Source organism: Nycticebus coucang, chromosome 18, assembly GCF_027406575.1.
Source record: "Nycticebus coucang isolate mNycCou1 chromosome 18, mNycCou1.pri, whole genome shotgun sequence".
NCBI classification, from domain to species: domain Eukaryota; kingdom Metazoa; phylum Chordata; class Mammalia; order Primates; family Lorisidae; genus Nycticebus; species Nycticebus coucang.
Genome location: NC_069797.1, coordinates 21,180,408 through 21,201,906, shown reverse-complemented (window position 1 = coordinate 21,201,906; position 21,499 = coordinate 21,180,408). Strand labels below are relative to the sequence as shown.

General features: G+C 42.3%; 2 protein-coding genes across 3 annotated transcripts in view; one reads left to right on the top strand and one right to left on the bottom strand.

Moving 5' to 3' along the window:
- Positions 1-84: 84 nt before the first annotated feature.
- TRAPPC1 (trafficking protein particle complex subunit 1) lies at positions 85-1,636 on the bottom strand. Its single transcript, XM_053569896.1, has 4 exons — positions 1,414-1,636; positions 1,190-1,260; positions 767-905; positions 85-464 (listed from the first exon to the last, which is right to left on the bottom strand). Exons 1-4 carry the CDS (start codon positions 1,510-1,512, stop codon positions 336-338), a joined length of 438 nt encoding a protein of 145 aa, XP_053425871.1. The 5' UTR covers positions 1,513-1,636; the 3' UTR covers positions 85-335.
- A 217-nt stretch (positions 1,637-1,853) lies between these two features.
- Positions 1,854-21,499, top strand: part of CNTROB (centrobin, centriole duplication and spindle assembly protein) — a 38,933-nt gene continuing 19,287 nt past the window's right edge. The window contains exons 1-10 of one of the 2 annotated variants that reach the window (XM_053569893.1): positions 1,854-2,049; positions 2,531-3,029; positions 3,830-3,914; positions 4,163-4,244; positions 5,396-5,552; positions 6,456-6,572; positions 6,791-6,907; positions 7,259-7,357; positions 9,436-9,672; positions 9,997-10,143. In XM_053569893.1, the coding sequence (XP_053425868.1) occupies positions 2,757-3,029; positions 3,830-3,914; positions 4,163-4,244; positions 5,396-5,552; positions 6,456-6,572; positions 6,791-6,907; positions 7,259-7,357; positions 9,436-9,672; positions 9,997-10,143 (1,314 nt within the window). In that variant the 5' untranslated portion in view covers positions 1,854-2,049; positions 2,531-2,756. Of the gene's footprint in view, positions 3,030-3,829; positions 3,915-4,162; positions 4,245-5,395; positions 5,553-6,455; positions 6,573-6,790; positions 6,908-7,258; positions 7,358-9,435; positions 9,673-9,996; positions 10,144-21,499 lie in introns of both variants that reach the window. The other variant, XM_053569894.1, reaches the window with a different exon arrangement.

Below are 21,499 nucleotides of genomic sequence, written 5' to 3'. Positions count from 1 at the left end.
GGGGGGTGCAGCTATCCTACTTCCTGCCTTCATGAGTGAGGTAGGACCAAGAAGGCCCGCTCAAATTGACATGCTCAGGAGGCAGAGGGTGATAAAAGTTTATTCTGTGCTTCTCGCAGTATCAGGTGGGATGAAACTGGAGAGGGCCTAATTTGGAGGTGGAGGGACTCCTGGGGGTTTCATTCTGGTGATTTCGAGAGCACCAGGGCGGGCCTTTAGGCTGTTTGCCTAAGAGAGGGGCAGTGTGGGGGTTTACAGTGAGGTCGCTCAAATGGCAGAGTTTAGGAAGGACCCCAGACAGACATGAATTATCTCCAGGCATGAGGTAGGGTGCTTCAGCCAGCTCGAGCGGAGAAGAAGGGCAGAGAGCGGATGTAGGAGTCCAGTCGGGAGCGGAAGAGCTCACTTTGCACAGTTTGGCCCAGAGGACACAGGGGGTTCTTCACCACCAGCTCTACGTACAACTATGGAGGGGGTGAATGTTAGAGCCAGGCTTTGCACACTTCTCATTTTTAACCCCAAACCTAACATAACCTCAAGGGTGTGTGAATGCACAAGAAATAAGTAAGGGCTGGGAAGCAAGACCTCTCTAAGGAGAAACTGGTGGTGGGAGGATTTAAAGACCTAAAAGCCCCTGAGAAAACTTTGAGTTCAATAGAGATACAACACAGTAGATTAGGGCAGAGAACCTGAGGGAGTCTTGGGGCTATGACTGGCTATGGCCAGTAAGGAGCTTTGGGGGAAGGGTTCAGGGGCTGGCACTGACCGCACTGTAGATGTGGTGCAGCACATCTCGGATGGATCCCACGCCCAAGTCAGTATTCATGACAACCTTGATCCCAGTGGGCGTCTCGTAGTAATGGAGTTTGTAACGGCTAGTTTGGAAGGCCAAGAAGCCGTCCTTCCTGCAGAGATGAGGAAGATGTTAAAGAATGAAGGTCGACTCCCTAAACAAATCGTTTGTAGGAGCCTGGCTGACTAAAAACATCGCCCAGCCCATCCTCACAGCTCAGTTTAGTTCCAGACCTTAACCTCTCTACATTCAGAGCTTCCCCATTGCAGGTTCTGCCAGCTTCAGCACTCTTCGCTTCGGACTCTTTGGGACCCAATGCCCCTTCCACTCCAAAAATCTCCTTCACCCCAACATTCCCATGGCTAACCCTCCTCCCAACGTCCTGACTCCGCGTACATGTCCAGCGGGGACATCTTGCTGACAAACGAGCGAATAGAGAAGAGCATTCCGTACATCAGCTTGTACTCCTGGAGGGAGAGGGGCAGAGTTAGCTCTCATTCGTTGAGGGAGACGGGACAAGGGTGGGAACGGGCCAGGGTTTGGAGAGGAGGGGCTGGGCTGGGACTATGTGCGTTTGTAGATTCGAGGTCACCCGGGCTGCGCCGGGGCCCTCTCGTCACCTCCTCCTTGGGGATCCCTGCTTGCTTCTTGCGGTGCCATTCGCTGTAGTGCAGACACACTCCATTCCGATCAAACAGGTACAGGTTGTGGACAGTCATCTGCAGGATAGAGAATGTTAGCCTTGTTCCAGGGCCGCCCCGACTCTGGGTTCGCGTTCTGGGTCCCTGATCTTTCCGACCAGGTAGGGACCCACCCCCAGACTCACCGGAACTACTCAAAGTGCCCGTCAGGAGCTACTTCCGGTTTCTGTGAAGCCCCGCCCCTCCGGGTCTTCACACTGCAACCGCAGAGCAGTAACTCCTCCCCAACGCCTCTCGTCAGACTCTGCCTTCTTCTCTCAGCCAATCCGTGGCCGCCGGAGCCACGCACGCGCGCCAGGGGTCCCGGGAATCCAAAAGCAGTGAGCTTAGCTGCCAGTGTGTGGGATTGCGGGCGAGTGACGTCATCAGGCGAGGGGGCGGGCTTGTGGGCGGGAGGCTGCCAACGGTTTTGAGCCTAGAGGACCGCGCGGGAGGGGGTGTGTGGGTCCTTCCGAATCTGGGCTTAGGGGAAGAGGACCTTTTCTTGTCCCTACCTTGGGAAATTAGGGTCTAAGGACTGAAAGCGTGGAGAGTAGCTGGGACGGGGTGCTCGGGGTAAGGACCTCAGGCTAGAGTCAAGGGCAACGGGCTTTTTTAGAGACTTCTAAGGGCGCGACTGAGGATTTACAAGGTTTCTTTGGGGGTGGTAGGGAGGGAGGGATTCTAGGGAGCTCTGCTATGGCTTTCTTGCCTGGAGGGGTCGGAGGCGGATGTACGAGGTGGCTGATCCTGCGTGGAATAGGTGAAGTCGCGAGACTGTGCTGGGCGTTTGGTTCCTGTCTCTTTTGAGACCGGAGCCAGTTGAGGGACAAGAGGTTGCAGGACAGAATTTGGGCACCTATTGGATTTGAGTTCGTTTCAGTTTGCACGTTTTGGGTGTGAGATCTCAAGAGTTCAGTTGAGCAGGGATAGCCTGTACGGAAGTTGATCTGCCACTTCCAGCACTCCCAGTTAGGAAGAGAAACTGCACGGTGCTTTGCCCTACATTTGTCCACACCCCCTACTGCACTGCACCTTCTTTTAACATCTTTCCCAGGAGCTGGGGAAAGGAATGCTTTTGCCCTCTTCCATGGCCTCTGGAACCGGTGGAAACCTTTTCTTCAACCAGAAAGTCTCCATACGCTTATTCACCCAGGAATCTTGGCGTACAGTCTTTTTCCCCCGTCCCAAATCTCTCTTCTCTGTGAACTTACCCGCTTGGACTTTCCTAAAGCAGGACGTCCCAGTATCCTGCTGTCTCCAGTTGTCTCTTTTTTGCACTCATGGCAACATCAGCTCCCGGCCCCAGTTCGCCTCTCCGAGCAGAGGATCTGCTGAGTGATTCCTCAGAAGCCCCTGGGCTGAACCATGTGTCCTCGGAAGTGACCTCGCAGCTCTATGCTTCTTTGCGCCTCAGCCGCCAGGCAGAGGCCACAGCCCGAGCCCAGCTGTATTTACCCTCTGCCTCCCCTCCTCCTCTCGAGGGGTTAGAGGGCTTGGCCCAAGAGCTGAGTCACAGCTTGACTGTCGGACTGGAGAACAACCTGAAGAAAAAGGTAAGGGAAGTGTGATTTGGGGACATCTAGGTTACTAGGTAACAGAATCTTGGGATTGAGGGTGGTTAAAACAAACAAAAAAGGTTTCCTGAGAGTTGAACTCCTATTGTTGGATTTCAAATTCTTTTTAACTCTATAGTCAATGCTTATTTCTGAGAGCAAATGTTTATGAGGGAAAGTGACCTGGGACACCACAATCTGGAAAATTATGAAACTTCCTAGTGCTTTTTGTGAGAGGCATCTCTGTTTTGAATAGATAGAGCAAACCTGTGGAGTAGGTTAGTGTGCTGGGACTGGGACTTGGGTGCTGGGACTGGATTTCTTGGTCCCAAGCGAGAGCTAAGGACTTAGGATAGCAGCAAAATATGCTAAGATCCTTCCAGCCCCAAAGCTGTTTTGAAAGTGTGGTTCAGAATTTGTCATGTAAATCATTAAAACAGTTTAGCCAATTACACAAGTCACAAAGAAGATTGTTATTAGTGTATGGATAGAAACAGTGTCATAATGAATTTGCAGACCAGTTTGATCATCTAGAGTTTGAAAACCGAATGCCAGTGGCTACATGTCTTTAGACAGAGTGTATGTTCTTTAGTTGTCAAGAATCCCCACTATTCTTGTCTGATGCCTGCCCAATTTATTCATTTCCATTACCTTTCTGGCTCCTATAGGCCTTTGAGTTTCTAAATCAATGTTCAGATCACCTTTACTGGCTTTGTGCTGAAGTAAAAATTCTTCCCTGGCAGTAGATAGAATGTAGATTATGTGGATTGCTTCTGATTTCCATGTGACTTTTTTTCTAGGATGGTTCTAAGCACATCTTTGAGATGGAAAGCGTTCGAGGTCAACTCCAGAACTTGCTCCAAGCTTCACGTGATATAGCCTACCGTGAGTAAACCCCTTCCCTAAAGCTATAAAGGAGAAAATAGATTTAAGGGGTGGGACAGAGGAAATAGGCAGGAAAACCTAGATCTCTGAGACAAGAGATTTCAGGAGAAAAGGCTTCTGTCCTTTGGGAAAGGGGTGAGGGAATGAGGGAAGCAGGAAGGAAGGCCCTCTCCTCTGTCCTCTTTCAAGTGGTCCCTGTTCCTTTCCTTACCGGACTCTGGGGGTGGGATCGCTGTGGGTTCCTGCAGGGGATCCCCTTGCTCCAGATGCTGGCTCAGAGAGACGAGAAGAGGACTCCTTTGATAGTGACAGCACTGCCACCTTGCTCAAGTGAGTTCCTTGGGGGTTCTCCTAGCTTGTTTGCTTTCTTGAAAATACAAATGTTCTATTTCTTAGTTCATCTTTTATTGCTTTATGTAATTCTTAAGGACCCAAGAGGCTTATCACTTGGCTTTCAATTTTCATCCTTTTTTCCTATCTTCTCTATCCCCTTTGCTCCTTCAGGTACATGGGCATCTGCTGCCAAGTACTTGGCTGTCTCTCAACCTTCAGTCCTTTCTCCTTTGCAAAGAGTTAGCTTGTTTCTGCTGAGACTTTTTTAAAAAATTATTTTTACTTGTTTTTATTTTATATTTTTCAACTTAATTTTATTTATTTATTATTTTATTTTTTTCTTTTTGTAGTTTCTGGCTGGGCTGGGCTTGAACCCACCACCTCTGGCATATGGCGCCGGCGCCCTACTCCTTTGAGCCACAGGCGCCACCCTATTTTATTTTATTTTTGAGACAGAGTCTTACTCTATTACCCTGGATAAAGTGCCACGGCATCATCATAGCTCACAGCAATCTCAAACTCTCGGGCTCAAGCAAGCCCCTTCCCCTAGCTGCCTTCCTATCTGGGACTATAGGCCCAGCTAGTTTTTTGTTTTTAGCTAAAGATGGGGTCTTTTTAGTTAGAGACAGGGTCTCACTCTTGCTCAGGCTAGTCTCAAATTCCTGAGCTCAAGCAATCCATCCACCTCAGCCTCCCAGAGTGCTAGGACTACAGGCATGAGCTACCATACCTGGCCTGTATTTTTTAACTTTAGAGACAAGGTCTCACTCTCTTTCACAGGCTGGAGTGCAGTGGCATGATCATAGCTCATTGTATCCTCAAACTCCTGGGCTCAAGTGATCTTCATTCCTCAGCCTCCCACATAGCTAGGACTATAGGCATGTGCTACCATACTTGGCTAATTTCCTTTTTTTTTTGTAGAGATGGGATCTTGCTATGTCACCTAGGCTACTAAGATCTTTAAGTGAATGACAGACCTATGTGTTATTTATGGCTCTCTCACTATCTAGCTTTATGACTTTGGGGAAGTCTCTTGCTCTCTCTGGTCTCAGTTTTCTTATTTTAAAATATCACAGTTGAACTAGTGGTTCAACTTTTGGTTCCCCAAAGCTTTCCTAACCCTAACATTCTCTACTTGATTTTCTCAGCACCCGGCCCCTGCAAGACTTATCTCCATCTAGCTCAGCTCAAGCCCTGGAGGAGTTATTTCCCCGCTACACCAGCCTTCGTCCAGGCCCCCCACTCAATCCCCCAGATTTTCAGGGACTGAAAGATGCACTGGATTCAGAGCATACCCGCCGCAAGGTGAGATACAAAGTCTTCCTTTTGAAAGCAGTAAAAATTAAAAATAGGGGACTTGAGTGTTGAAAAGGCTCAAGGTTAAGAACCTGAAAGCTGGAATTTTGCTCAAATATTTCTCCAGAGAGATCTTCTTTGACCATTCCGTCTAATATGGTACAACTTCCCTTACAAGCAGTCAGATCACTCTATTATATCCTCTTTGTAGCTTATCACTCTGATATTTCTTGTTTGTTTCTCCCCTCTAAAATCTAAGCTCCGTGAGGGTCAGTATCTGGTCTTGTCCAGCAGTGGCTTCCTAAAGTCTAGATACCTAACACGTAGAAACACTCCATAGTGTTTGTTGAGTGAACACAAAGTTGGCTAGCTTGTGTAAAGGCTTTATAGCTCTTGGTAAAATAATGAGCTTTATCTCTATGAGCCTCAGCCTTAATGTATGAAGTGGACAGAGAAATGGATAGGGAGAGGAAAAGTCAAAATCATTAGTTATTATTTTTGCAGCCTTCTATTCCTCTATTTAAACTGCTTGTACATGAAATGAAGCACTTTTCACTTTATCCTTGCTGTGTTTGTTTTGTCCAATGAGCTTCTTAAAATAGGAGTAACTGCACATTTTGCAGTGTGGGCTGCTACACCTCTGCCAGAAGGTTTATGGGAATTTCTTTCAGGAGATCCAGGAAAGGGAAGAGGCTGAAATGTTAAGCACCTATTTCCTGAGAAGGGAGTTGTTGGAGAACTTGGGCTTTAAGGTTTCTGCTCCAGAATTCCTCATTGTCCTTCTCTAAACCTATTCTGTTCCTGGGACCCAGGTTCCTTGTCTCTACATTTCCCCCTAGAGGAGCTGGGAAGTTTTCAGCTATGGTCAGACTAAAGATGGGCAATACTCAGACTTCTCACCTTTCTTCCTAGCATTGTGAGCGCCACATTCAGAGCCTGCAAACCCGCGTGCTAGAACTACAACAACAATTGGCAGTGGCTGTGGCTGCTGACCGCAAGAAAGATATCATGATTGAACAACTGGACAAGGTGCCAGGGTAGCAAAATGCGGGTGGCTGTCCGTGGATGTGCATTAAAGAATAGTAAATAAGGGAGTAGCCAACTAGCATTTCATTGTGCATGCTAAGAGTTGGGGTAAGAAGTGGGTTTACTGACTATTTGAAGAGTGTGGCTATTGACCCTGCCCATGTGGGTAGAAAGAAAGCAAAAAGTTATTTTCAGATTCCATCTTACTTCCCTTACTTAAGACCTTGGCCCGGGTGGTAGAGGGCTGGAATCGGCATGAAGCTGAGCGGACAGAGGTGCTTCGGGGACTTCAAGAGGAACGCCAAGCAGCAGAACTCACCAGAAGCAAGCAACAGGAGGTGGGCAACCTTGATCACATGGCATTAGAGCCTAAGTCACAGATCTCCAGATGGAAAGGGGTAGAAATAGGTCGGAATTAGGGTTCCCAATAGATTGGCCTTGAATTTACAGTAGCTGTTCTGATAATTCTTCTCATCCCATCTTTCCTCTCCCTTTGTAGCTGTTTCTGCTGCATACTTGAATCGTCAATGTCTTCCTGGTTTTTCCCACACCATGTAGTCTTCTCTTTGGCACCCAAAGTCATTTAATTAACTCCGCATTTTCAAGTTTATATTGTTAATGCTTTTCAAAGTATGGCATACAGAAATTTCCCTCATTTCCTCTGTCCTATGTTTTTTTTTCTCTGAAAGACAGTAGCCCGCCTGGAACAAAGCCTTTCTGAGGCTATGGAGGCCCTGAATCGTGAGCAAGAAAGTGCCAAACTACAGCAACGGGAAAGAGAGACACTGGTGAGAAGATCAGACTGGGTTAATCCCCATGGAGATTGTTAATTACCTCTAGTGAGCCATGGGCTATTGGTGGATTGTGGGAGTTTATAATTTAAGTTGTACCAGAGCAGTGTTGCTCAAAGTGTGTTCCTTACAACACTAGTTCTGTTAGATACTCTACAAAAAAGAGGCTGTGCCCCTAAGTTAATTCTGAGAGACTCTGCAGGGTGTATCCTCATTAGAACATTAGAACCATCTGGGGAATTATTTTTAAATATAGATTTCTGGGACCCATCCCCAGAGGTTTTGATTGAGTAGGTACATGCATGTAGTAGGGTTGGGCAACCCAAATATTTTCAGATATTTCTTAAGTGATTTTGTTCAGCCTGGTTTGGCAGTGATGGTCTAGGGCACAGCTAAAAAGGTGTGGGATAACACTCAGCTTCTTAGAGCTGAAATGATAAGATGATTACACATTTGAGTTAGTAGTCAGATTTGGAACTTGCTACATGCATGCTGGTACTTGTAGCCTTAATAGACTACATGTAACAGTCCTGTGATGGTTACTGCTTGGCTAGTCCATGATTGTAGGCTGGATTTTCTAGTTTTGTGCAATTTCTTTTAATGCTATATGAGCATTGAGGCTTTACTATGTGCCAGATACTGTGATAAATGCTTTCTATAAGCTTTTTACTTTAATGCTCACAGTGTAGACCCTGTTGTTATCTCCATTTTACCAATAAGGATGAGTGCCTAAGAATACATAGGAAATTATAGAACTAGGAGTCAAATTGAGATTTTTTTTTTTTTTTTTTGTTCATAGAGACAGAGTCTCACTTTACTGCCCTCGGTAGAGTACCGTGGCGTCACACGGCTCACAGCAACCTCCAGCTCTTGGGCTTACGTGATTCTCTTGCCTCAGCCTCCCGAGCAGCTGGGACTATAGGCGCCCGCCACAACACCCGGCTATTTTTTTGTTGTTGTTGCAGTTTGGCCAGGGCTGGGTTTGAACCCACCACCCTCGGTACATGGGGCCGGCGCTCTACTCACTGAGCCACAGGCGCTGCCCCAAATTGAGATTTTTAATCAAGGTCTACCTAAATCTGGAATGGGAGATCCTTCATAATCCTGTGAGCTTGTCAACTATTAGTTATTTTTGTTTGTTTTGAGTCAGGGTTTTGCTTTGTTGCCCAGGTTGAGCACAGTGGCATCATCATAGCTCGTTGCAAGCTCAAACTCCTGGACTTGAGTGACCCTCCTGCCTCAGCCTCTAGAGTAGCTGGGACTATAGAAGCCCACCAGTGTCCTCAGGCTAATTTTTTTTTTTTTTTTTTAGACAGAGTCTCAATTTGTCACCCCCAGTAGAGTGCTGTGATGTCATAGCTCACAGTAACCTCAAACTCTTGGGCTCAAGCAGTTCTCTTGCCTCAGCCTACCAAGTAGCTGGCATTACAGGTGCTCACCACAACACCCGGCTATTTTTAGAGGTGGGGTCTCCCTCTTGCTCAGTCTGGTCTTAAACCTGTGAGCTCAGGCAGTCCACCCATCTCAGCCTCCCAGAGTGCTAGGATTACAGGCGTGAGCTACTGTGCCCAGCCCTAATTTTTGAAAATTTTGAAGAGACAGAGTCGTGTTTTTGTTCAGGCTGGTCTTAAACTCCTAACCTCAAGTGATCTTCCTGCCTCAGCCTCCCAAAGTGCTAGGATTACAGGCATAAATCACTGCTCCCAGCCATCAGTTTTTGTTTGTTTGTTTGTTTTTTTAGAGACAGAGTCTCACTTTGTCACCGTCTGGAGTGCTGTGGCATCACAACTCACAGCAACCTCAAACTCTTGGGCTTACGTGATTCTCTTGCCTCAGCCTCCCAAGTAGCTGGGACTACAGGTGCCTGCCACAACGCCCGGCTATTTTTTTGTTGCAGTTTGTCCGGGGCTGGGTTTGAACCCACCAGCTGGCGCCCTACTCACTGAGCCACAGGTGCTGCCCAGATTTTGTATTTTTAATGGGCATAATTCTCAGGAGGTATATGGGGATCAGGGAACAGATTGCTGCTCTCTTGAGAGCCCGGTAAAGATTGTGGTTTTCTTCCGGGGCTATAGGAAGAAGAAAGACAAGCTCTGACCTTGAGCTTGGAGGTAGAACAGCAGCGGTGCCATGCCCTGCAGGAAGAACGGGATACAGTTCGGGCTATGCAACTCAGTGAGCATCGACAGTTGGAGACTCTTCAGGTTTCCCTAGAAGATGAACGGCAGACCTGGGCCCAGAAAGAGCACCAGCTCAAGGAACACTACCAGGTGCTTCAGGAGGAGAGCCAGGCTCAACTGGAAAGGGAGAAGGTAAAAGCGACAATTGGAAGAGTTAGGGAATGGGGAACATATGAAGGGCAAAGTTATTGAATGGGATGGGATGTCAGAATAGAGGACAGGATGGACAGTAATGAGCTATAATTGGGAGACAAGTTTGAGAGTGTAGGGCCAGCAGGAAGGGCTGGGGGCATCAAATATATGGAAGGTCAAAGAGTGAGATTAAACAGAGATGGGGAAGTAGGACAAATGGGAAGAGAGAGAGAGGAAGCTTGGTTTTTAGGGTATGGGGGTATGAATTGGGGAATAGAGGTAACCAGGAAATTGGAAATGAGGTATGTGATTTCTCCGTCTTAGGGGAATAGCCAGAGGGAAGCTCTGGCAGCACGGGAGGCCCAGCAGCAGTTGGCATTGGTGCAGTCTGAGGTCCGGCGGTTGGAAGGAGAGTTGGATACTGCTCGGAGAGAGAAAGATGCCCTACAGCTGGAAATGAGCTTGTTGCAGGTCAGGAGGCAGATGGTTCTTGAGTTTTTTTTCTGGTTTAAAGAAGTAGGTGTGAGGCAGCGAACTCTCAAAAGTCATGGCAGACACTCCCATTTCGGCTATTTGGGGTTTATTCCATCAGTAATTTCTGTATAGAATAAATAGCTTTGTGTCTTAAACTCATAGCCATTTCTTACTGAGTGACAATTTCCCACAATGTGTCAGACTGACCTAGTGTTACTTTTAGGAGTAAATAGACTTAAATCTATTAAAGGTCTCTTATGTTATTTTAAAAAGAGATGATACCACATTTAGTAGATTGGCTGTCTAGGCAAGTAAAATTTTTTATCAGAGACCTGATTCCAGTCATAATAGTCTGATTTGTAATTCTTATTACTTGAATAACATATTAATCCCTCTGAGTAGGTCAGGAACTCAGGAGACCAGTGATTGTTTTATTGCTTATGAAATTTCCATGCCAACACTTGGCCTGTCACAGAATAGTACTCAAAAATTTTTTGTCAGATACACACATATAATTAGACAGTGAAAACACTTTCCATCTAGCTAGTTAGCACACTGAATTTTAAATTCCCCTGACCATAGGGGAATTTTAAATTCAAACTAGTCAGACCCTTGATATAGAATAGAGCAGGGGTTGGAAAACTTTCTATAAAAGGCAAGACAGTAAATATATTTGGCTTTGTAGATCATATGGTCTCAGTTGCAACTACTCAACTTTGCTATTTTACCACAAAAGTAGATATGGATACATAAACAAATACGCATGGCTGTGTTCCAATAAAACTTTATTTACATTGACAGGCAGTGGGAGACGGATTTGGATTGTAGTTTGTTGATCCCTGGAATAGAGGAAAGGGTTGGAGAGACCTGTGTTCTATTCTGTGGTGGAGACATAGCACTGAAGAGGAAAGAGCACTGGATTTAGGAGTCAGGACACTCAGTTCTATTCCTCCCTAGAATTTGACCTTTGTGGGCTTCTGTTTTTACATATAAAATGTGTGTTAAGGGCAAATGATGAGTTTCAAAGAGCAAGCCAGTCAGAGAGACTATGCTTTTTATAAATGGTTGACTTTTAAGGAGTTTCCCAATTTCTGGGTTAGAGAGAAAACATACTCTTACTTCCTATCTAGCTCATTGAATTGGAAGACTGACCATGGGGGAATTAATTTATCTTAGTGAGCCAAGGGTAAAGACATTAGTAAATGATTCAATAGCAATTTTAGGCTACTGTGACCCCATGAACTGGTTCTAAGTATGTGTGTGTCTGTGGATGCAAGCATACTTATTATTCTCTCATTTTGATTCAATAAGCCTGATAAGCGTCTCCTTGTGTGAGGAGCTGGGCAAAGTTCTGGCCAACGCGGAGCTTACCAGTTAGATGGGGAATTTGTCTAGTATACACTCATTTTTTTTTTCTTTTTGAGATGAGATCTTGCTCTGTCACCCAGGCTGGAATGAGCTCACTGCAGCCTTTAATTCCTGGGCTCAAGCAGTTTTTCTGCCTCAGCCTCCAGAGTAGCTGGAACTATAGGCACATGCTACCACACCTGACTAATTTTTTTGTTTTTTGTAGAGATGGGGGTCTCACAATGGCTAGTACACATTTTTTAAGTCATATGATGAATGTGGTTATTGAGAGTAAGGAGAGCTCTGCCATTTAGCTATTTATTTTCTGTGTGTCTTTCTTGGTTTTGTTTCTCAATTTCTCCATTACTGCTTTTTTTTAGATATTTCATTGAATTTTTTTTTTTAATTGTTGAGGATTTATTAAGGGTACAAAGAACCAGGTTACATTGTTTACATTTGTTAGATAAAGTCCCTCTTATAATTGTGTCCTGCCCCCAAAAGGTGTGTCGCACACTATGACCCCCCAGCCCACTCTCTCCTTCCCTCTCTCTGTCCTCCTCTTTCCCCAACCCCACCATGTACTAGGTCATTAATTGTCCTCATATCAGAATTGAGTACATGGGATTCTTGCTTCTCCATTCTTGTGATGCTTTACTAAGAATAATGTGTTCCACTTCCATCCAGGTTAATACAAAAGATGTAAAGGCTCCATCTTTTTAATGGCCAAATAGTATTCCATGGTATACCACAGCTTGTTAATCCATTCCTGGGTTGGTAGCATTTAGGCTGTTTCCACATTTTTGCAATTGTAAATTCAGCTGCCATAAATAGTCTAGTGCAAGTGTCCTTGTGGTAAAAGGATTTTTTTTCTTCTGGGTAGATGCCCAGTAATGGGATTGAAGGATGAAATGGGAGGTCTAGTTTGAGTTCTTTGAGGGTTCTCCATACTTCCTTCCAAAAAGGTTGTACTAGTTTGCAGTCCCACCAGCAATGTAAAAGGGTCCCCTTCTCTCCACAACCATGCCAGCATTTGTAGTTTTGAGATTTTGTGATGAGAGTCATTCTCGCTGGGGTTAGATGATATCTCAGGGTGGTTTTGATTTGCATTTGTCTGATGATTAGGGACAATGAGCATTTTTTCATATATTTGTTAGCCATTTGTCTGTCTTCTGTAGAAAAGGTTCTCGTCATCTCTCTTGCCCACTGATATAAGGGATTGTTGGCTTTTTTCATGTTGATTAATTTCAGTTCTCCGTAGATCCTAGTTATCAAGCTTTTGTCTGATTCAAAATATGCAAATGCCCTTTCCCATTGTGTGGATTTTCTATTTGCTTTGGTTGTTGTCTCCTTAGCTGTATGGAAGCTTTTCAGTTTTGGTTTGTTTTTTTTTTTGTAGAGACAGAGTCTCATTTTATCGCCCCGGGTAGAGTGCGGTGACGTCATAGCTCACAGCAACCTCCAACTCCTGGGCTTAGGTGATTCTCTTGCCTCAGCCTCCCAAATAGCTGGGACTACAGGTGCCCACCACAACACAGCTCTTTTTTTGTTGCAGTTTGGCCGGGGCCGGGTTTGAACCTGCCACCCTCGGTATATGGGGCCGGTGCCCTACCCACCAAGCCACAGGCAGCGCCCCAGCTTTTCAGTTTAATTAAATCCCATTTGTTTAATTTTGTTGTTGTTGCAATTGCCACAGAAGTCTTGTTCATAAAATCTTTCCCCAGACCGATATCTTCAAGTGTTTTTTCCATGCTTTCTTTGTGCATTTTTTTTTTTTAAAGGAGACAGGGTCTTGTTCTGTCACTCAGGCTGGAGTGCAGTGGCACTATCATAGCTCACTGTAGCCTTTTAACTTCTGGGCTCAAGTGATCCTCCTACCTTAGCCTCCCAAGTACCTGACACTATAGGCACAAACCACTAAACTTGATTTTGTTTTGACTTTTTTGTAGTGTACCATTTTGATTCCCTTCTTTCCTTTTCTATATATTTTAAAAGTTATTTTCTTAGTGGTGATTTGGAATTATAATGAACATCTTAAAGTTATAATAACCTAGTTTAATAATACCAGCTTTAGTTTAAATGGTATATAAAAACTCTCTTCTTATATAACCGTTTTTGTTTTAAAAAATTTTTTTAATGCACAGTATATAGCATGTTCCTCTATATTTCTATCCATCCCTGTGCATATGTTGTTATTGTTACAGACTTGTAATGACTGTTTTATGCATTGCCTTTTAAATAATATAGGAAAAAGCAGTTGCAAACCAAAAATACAGTGGTACTGGCTTTCACATTTTACCTATGTAGTAACTTTTACCCTAGTGTTCTTTATTTCTTTGTATGATTTCAAGTCACTATCTAGATTCATTTTGGTTTAGTCTGAAGGACTTCTTTTAGCATTTCTTGTAGGGTAGGTCTAGTAGTAACAAACTCCATTAGCTTTTATTTATTTTGAAATGTCTTCATTTCTCCTTAATTCTTGAAGGGTTTTTTGTGTTTTGTTTTTTGGTAGAGACAGAGTCTTACTTTATCGCCCTCAGTAGAGTGCCGTGGCGTCACACAGCTCACAGCAACCTCCAACTCCTGGGCTTAGATGATTCTCTTGCCTCAGCCTCCCAAGTAGCTGGCTATTTTTTTTTTTTTTTTTGGTTGTTGCACAATGCCTGGCTATTTTTTAATTTTTTTTGGTTGTTGCAGTTTGGCTGGGGCCAGGTTCAAACCTACCACCTTCAGTATATGGGTCTGGTGCCCTACTCACTGAGCCACAGGCGCCACCCTTTTTTGTGTTTTTTTTGAGACAGAGTCTCACTCTATCACTCTGGGTGAAGTGCTATGGCATCATCGTAGCTCACAGTAATCTCAGTCTCCTGGGCTCAAGAGATCCTCTTTCCTCAGCCTCTCGAGTAGCTGGGACTACAGGTGCCTGGCATGACACCTGGCTAGTTTTTCTGTTTTTAGTGAAATGGGAGTCTCAATTTTGCTCAGGCTGATCTCGCGAGCTCGGCCTCCCAGAGTGCTAAGATCATAGGTACGAGCCATCGTCCCCAGCCTTGAAGGAATTTTTTTTTTTTTTTTTTTTTTACCACAAATACGAAATTCTTGGTTTGACAGGTGAGAACCCATGTATTAGTTTTATTGAAGATTCCTTGTAAATGATGGCCTGCTTTTCTCTTTCTGCTTTCAAGTCTTTTTCCTATGGCTTTTGATAGTTTTACTGCAATATGGCTTAGTGTGGATCTATTGAGTTTATCCTGCTTTGGATTTATTGAGTTTATTTGATGTACAGATTGATGTCTTTCATCAAATTTGGAAAGTTTTTGGCCACTATTTCTTCATTATGTTTTTTCTGCCTGTTTCTTTGTCATCTTGTTCTGGAACTTCCATGGTAGTTGGTGGTTGATGGTAGTTGATGGTTTCCCACAAGTCCCTCAGATTTTATTCATTTTCTTCTTCTTTTTCCTTTCTGCTAATTAGACTATATAAATTCAATTACCTTATCTTCAAGTTTATTAACTCTTTCTTTTACCTGCTCAAATCTGCCATTGAACCTCTCTGGTGAATTTATTTTAATAGACTTTATTTTGTAGAGCAGTTTTAGATTCATGATAAAACTGAGCAGAAAGATATTTTTCATATGCCTCTTGCTTGCACACTTGTATATCCTCATCTATTATCAATATCCCCCATCAGAGTAATGGTGAATACAAGTGATGAGCCTAAATTGACATATCATTATCACCAGAGTCCATAGTTTACATTAGGGTTCATTAGTGTTGTATATTCAGTGAGCTTAGATAAATTTATAATGGCATATATTCACTTTCTAATATATAAATATACAGTATAGAGTAGTTTCACTGCCCTAAAAATTCTCTCCTTCCCAGGCAACCATTGATCTTACTGTCTCAATATTTTAGCCTTTTCCAGAATGTCATATAGTTGGAATCGTTTATAGCCTTTGCAGATTGGCTTCTTTCATTCATTTAATATGCATTTAAGTTTCCTCTATGTCTTTTCATAGCTTAATAGATTTCTTTTTAGCGCTGAATAATGTTCGATAGTCTGGATATACCAGTTTATTTATTCACCTACTAAGGGACATCTTATTTGCTTCAAGTTTTGGCAGTTAAAGGTGCTATAAATGACCACATGAAGATTTTTGTTTTCACATCTGTTTTCAGCTCCTTTAGGTAAATAACCATGGAGCACATTTGCTGGATTTTATGGTAGAAGTTTGTTTAGTTTTGTAAACATAGTTTAGTTTTTCAAAGTGGCTATACTACTTTGTGTTCCAATCAGCAATGAATGAGAGTTGTCAGTGTTCTAGATTTTGTTCATTCCAATAGGTGTGTAGTGGTATCCAGTAAAAGGTGAAAGATTTATACAATCTGAAGGGAAACCAGAGTATTGTAGTGGTATCTAGTGAATTTTTCATATCACTGATTCAACTTCAGTATTTCTATTCCTTTTATTTCTGTCTCCATAGTGACATTCCCTCTTTGTTCATACATTTTTCTCCTGATTTCCTTTAACTCAATAAGCATATTTAAGACTATTGGTTTAATGGCTTTTATTAGTATTCCCAATGTCTGAGCTTCCACAGGAATAGTTCCTGTCAAATTATCCTGTTCCTTTGAATGAGTCATATTTTCCTATTTATTTGTATGTTTTATAATTTTTTTTATTGAGGACTAAATGCTTTGGATATTATAACATGGTAACTCTGGAAATCATACTTTGTCCTGCCTCACGGATTGCTTTTGATTGCTATAGCCATTTATTTGTATAGTCACTTTTCCCAACTATTTTTACAAAGTCTGTATTCCTTTTTGTGTGTGGTAACTGGCATTCCTGTTCCGTTATCTCTGCAGTTACCCTGTGACCTGACAGAGATTTTCTTTTTTTTTTTTTTATTGTTAAATCATAGCTGTGTACATTAATGCAATCAAGGGGTACAATGTGCTGGTCTCATATACAATCTGAAATATTCTCATCAAACTGTTCAATGTAGCCTTCATGGCATTTTCTTAGTTATTGTATGTAGACATTTGTATTCTGCCTTTAGTAAGTTTTGCCTGTACCCATTCTAAGATGTACCGTAGGTGTGGCCCCACCCATTACCCTCCCTCCACCCTAATATCCTCCCTCCCTTCCCCTTCCTTGGCCCTTTCCCCATAGTCTTGTGCTATAGTGGGGTTATAGCCTTCATGTGAAAGCTATAAATTAGCTTCATAGTAGGGCTGAGTACATTGGATACTTTTTCTTCCATTCCTGAGATACTTTGCTAAGAAGAATATGTTCCAGCTCCATCCATGTAAACATGTAAGAGCTAAAGTCTCCGTCTTTCTTTAAGGCTGCATAATATTCCATGGTATACATGTACCACAATTTGCTAGTCCATTCATGGGTCGATGGGCACTTGGGCTTCTTCCATGACTTAGCAATTATGAATTGGGCTGCAATAAACATTCTGGTACAGATGTCTTTGTTGTGTTGTGATTTTTGGTCTTCTGGGTATAAACCTAGTAAAGGAATTATAGGATCGAATGGCAGGTCTATTTTTAGGTCTCTAAGTATTCTCCAAACATCCTTCCAGAAGCAACATGTTACTCTGCATTCCCACCAGCAGTGTAGAGGTGTGCCCTTTCCTCCACATCCACGCCAACATCTCTGGCTTTGGGATTTTGGTATGTGGGCTACTCTTACTGGGGTTAGGTGATATCTCAAAGTAGTTTTGATTTGCATTTCTCTGATGATTAAGGATGATGAGCTTTTTTTCATGTGTTTGTAGATCGTGCATCTATCTTCTTTAGAGAAGTTTCTCTTCAAGTCCCTTGCCCACCCTGAGATGGGATCACTTGTTCTTTTCTTGCTAATACGTTTGAGTTCTCTGTGGATTCTGGTTATTAGACCTTTATCAGAGGTATAACCTGCAAATATTTTCTCCCATTCTGAGGGCGGTTTGCTTGCTTTACTTACTGTGTTCTTGGCTGTGCAGAAGCTTTTTAGTTTGATCAGGTCCCAGTAATGTATTGTTGATACTGCTTCAATTGCCTGGGGAGTTCTCCTCATAAAATATTCACCCAGGCCAATTCCATCAAGACTTTTCCCTGCACTTTCTTCAAGTATTTTTATAGTTTCATGTCTTAAGTTTAAATCTTTTATCCAGTGAGAGTCTATCTTAGTTAATGGTGAAAGGTGTGGGTCCAGTTTCAATCTTCTACAGGTTGCCAGCCAGTTTACCCAGCACCATTTGTTAAATAGGGAGTCTTTTCCCCACTGAATGTTTTTAATTGGCTTGTCAAAGATCAAATAACGGTAAGTAGCTGGATTCATCTCTTGGTTCTCTATGCTGTTCCAGACATCTACTTTTCTGTTTTTGTGCCAGTACCATGCTGTTTTGATCACTATCGATTTATAGTATAGTCTCAGGTCTGGTAGCGTGATTCCTCCTGCTTTGTTTTTATTGCTGAGGAATGTTTTGGCTATTCGAGGTTTTTTTCTGATTCCATATAAAACGAAGTATTATTTTTTCAACATCATTAAAATATTGACAATGGAGCTTTAATAGGAATTGTATTAAAATTATATATTGCTTTGGGTAATATAGACATTTTAACAATGTTGATTCTTCCCAGCCATGAGCATGGTGTGTTTTTCCATTTGTTAACATTTTCAGCTATTTCTTTTCTTTAAGTTTCATAGTTCTCTTTGTAGAGATCTTTCACGTCCTTTGTTAAGTATACTCCCAAATATTTCCTCTTCTTTGGCACTACTGTGAAAGGAATAGAGTCCTTGACTGTTTTTTCCAGCTTGGTTATTGTTGGTATATACAAAGGCTACAGATTTATGGGTGTTGATTTTGTAGCCTGAGACATTGCTGTATTCCTTGATTATTTCTAAAAGTTTTGTAGTAGAATCCCTAGTGTTTTCCAGATATATGATCATATCATCTGCGAAGAGTGAAAGTTTGATCTCTTCTGACTTTATGTGGTACCCTTGATCGCCTTTTCTTCCCCAATTGCAATGGCTAAAGCTTCCATTACAATGTTAAAGAGCAATGGAGACAATGGGCAACCTTGCCTGGTTCCTGATCTAAGTGGAAATGATTTCAATTTAACTCATTCAATAGGATATTGGCTGTGGGTTTGTTGTAGATGGCCTCTATTGGTTTAAGAAATGTCCCTTCTATACCAATTTTCTTAAGTGTTCTGATCATGAAGGGATGCTGGATATTATCAAAAGCTTTTTCTGCATCAATTGAAAGAATCATATGGTCCTTATTTTTTAGTTTGTTTATGTGCTGAATTATATTTATAGATTTACGTATATTGAACCAGCCTTGAGAGCCTGGGATAAATCCCACTTGGTCATGGTGTATAATTTTTTTGATGTGTTCCGGGCGGCACCTGTGGCTCAGTCTGTAAGGCGCCGCCCCCATATACCGAGAGTGGCGGGTTCAAACCCAGCCCCGGCCAAACTGCAAACTGCAACCAAAAAATAGCCAGGCGTTGTGGCGGGCGCCTGTAGTCCCAGCTACTCAGGAGGCTGAGGCAAGAGAATTGCTTAAGCCCAGGAGTTGGAGGTTCCTGTGAGCTGTGTGATGCCATGGGACTCTACCGAGGGCCATAAAGTGAGACTCTGTTGTGTTGTTGGATTCTGTTTGTTAGGATCTTATTGAGTATTTGTGCATCAATATTCATTAGTGATATTGGTCTATAATTTTCTTTTCTTGTTGGGTCTTTCCCTGGTTTGGGGATCAAGGTGATGTTTGCTTCGTAGAATATGTTGGGTAATATTCCTTCTTTTTCTATATTTTGGAAGAGGTTTAGTAATGTAGGTACTAGTTCTTCTTTAAAGGTTTAGTAGAATTCTGACGTAAAGCCATCTGGTCCTGGGCTTTTCTTTTTAGGGACATTTTATATAGTTGATGCTATTTCAGAACTTGATATAGGCCTGTTCAACATTTCCACTTCGTTCTGGCTAAGTCTTGGTAGGTGGCGTACTTCCAGGTATTGGTCAATCTCTTTCAGATTTTCATATTTCTGAGAGTAGAGTTTCTTGTAGTACTCGTTAAGGATTTTTTGAATTTCTGAGGGGTCTGTTATTTCATCATTACCATTTCTGATTGATGAGATTAGAGATTTTACTCTTTTTTTCCTGGTTAGGTTGGCCAAAGTTTTATCTATTTTATTGATCTTTTCAAAAATCCAACTTCTGGATTTATTGATCTGTTGTATAATTCTTTTGTTTTCAATTTTGTTTAATTCTGCTCTGATTTTGGTTATTTCTTTTCTTCTGCTGGGTTTGGGGTTGGAGTGTCCTTCCTTCTCCAGTTGCTTGAGATGTCTCATTAAGTTATTAACTTCCTCTCTTTCCGTTTTCTTGAGGAAGGCTTGCAGTGCTATTAATTTCCCTCTTAGGACTGCTTTTGCAGTATCCCACAGGTTCTGATAATTCGTGTCTTGATTGTTGTTTTGTTCCAAAAATTTGGTGATTTCCTTCTTAATCTTGTCTATAACCCATCTATCCTTCAGCATAAGGTTGTTTAGTTTCCATGTTTTTGTATGGGTATGCAGGTTCCTGTTGTTATCGAGTTCAACTTTTATTCCATGATGGTCTGAGAAGATGCAAGGAATAATTTCTATTTTTTTAAATTTGCTGAGGTTAGATTTGTGGCCTAGAATGTGGTTGATTTTGGAGTATGTTCCATGGGCTGATGAGAAGAATGTGTATTCAGTTTTGTTGGGATGAAATGTTCTGTAGATGTCTGTTAAGTCCAGATGTTGAATGGTTAAGTTTAATCTAAAATTTCTTTGCTTAGCTTCTTTTTGGAGGATCTATCCAGCACTGCTAAAGGGGTGTTAAAATCTCCAACTACTATGCAACTGGAGGAGATCAAGTTGCTCATGTCTGTTAGAGTTTCTCTTATAAATTGAGGTGCGTTCTGATTGGGTGCATAAATATTAATAATTGAGATCTCATCATATTTAGTATTACCTTTAACAAATATGAAGTGTCCATCCTTATCCTTCCTTATTTCGGTTGGTTTAAAGCCTATTGCATCTGCGAATAGGATAGCAATGTCTGCTTTTTTCTGCTTTCCATTTGCCAGGAGTATAGATGACCATCCCTTAACCTTGAGTCTATATTTGTCTTTTAATGTAAGATGCATTTCTTGTATGCAGCAGGTATCTGGCTTGAGTTTTTGTATCCAGTCAGCCAACCTGTGCCTCTTTAGAGGACAATTTAAACGATTCACATTAATTGAGAATATTGATAAGCCTTTCGAGAGTCCATTGGACATTTTTAATCCTTTTGCAACTGTGGAAGTTGGAATTTGATCAGAATTTTATGGATGGGTTTACTTTTGTGGTGGAGGATGACGCTGGTCTTTAGGGAGGATAGGTCTGAGAATATCCTGGAGAGCTGGTTTAATTATGGCAAATTTCTTCAACATGTGAATGTCATTGAAGTATTTAATTTCTCTGTCATAAATGAAACTCAGTTTAGCTGGGTACAGGATCCTGGGTTGAAAGTTGTTTTGTTTTAGGAGATTAAACATCGATGACCATCCTCTTCTAGCTTGAAAGGTTTCAGCAGAGAGATCTGCAGTTATTCTAATATTCTTTCCCTTGTAGGTGATGGTTTTCTTTCGTCTGGCTGCTTTCAGAATTTTCTCCTTCATATTAACTTTAGTAAAATTGATTATGATGTGTCTGGGGATGTCTTATTTGGGTTGAGTCATGCTGGTTTTCTGAAACTGTCTGCTATCTGAATTTCAGAATCTCCTGGCATGTCTGAAAAGTTCTCCTTCATAATCTCATGGAGAAGAGACTCTGTGCCTTGTGAAGTCACTTCGTTGCTTTCGGGGATCCCTATAAGACGAATATTGATTTTCTTAGAATTGTCCCAGAGCTCTCTGAGAGAATGATCTATTTTTGCTCTCCATTTCTCTTCCTCTTTGAGAGTTTGGGAGCATTCAAAAGCTTTGTCTTCAATGTCAGAA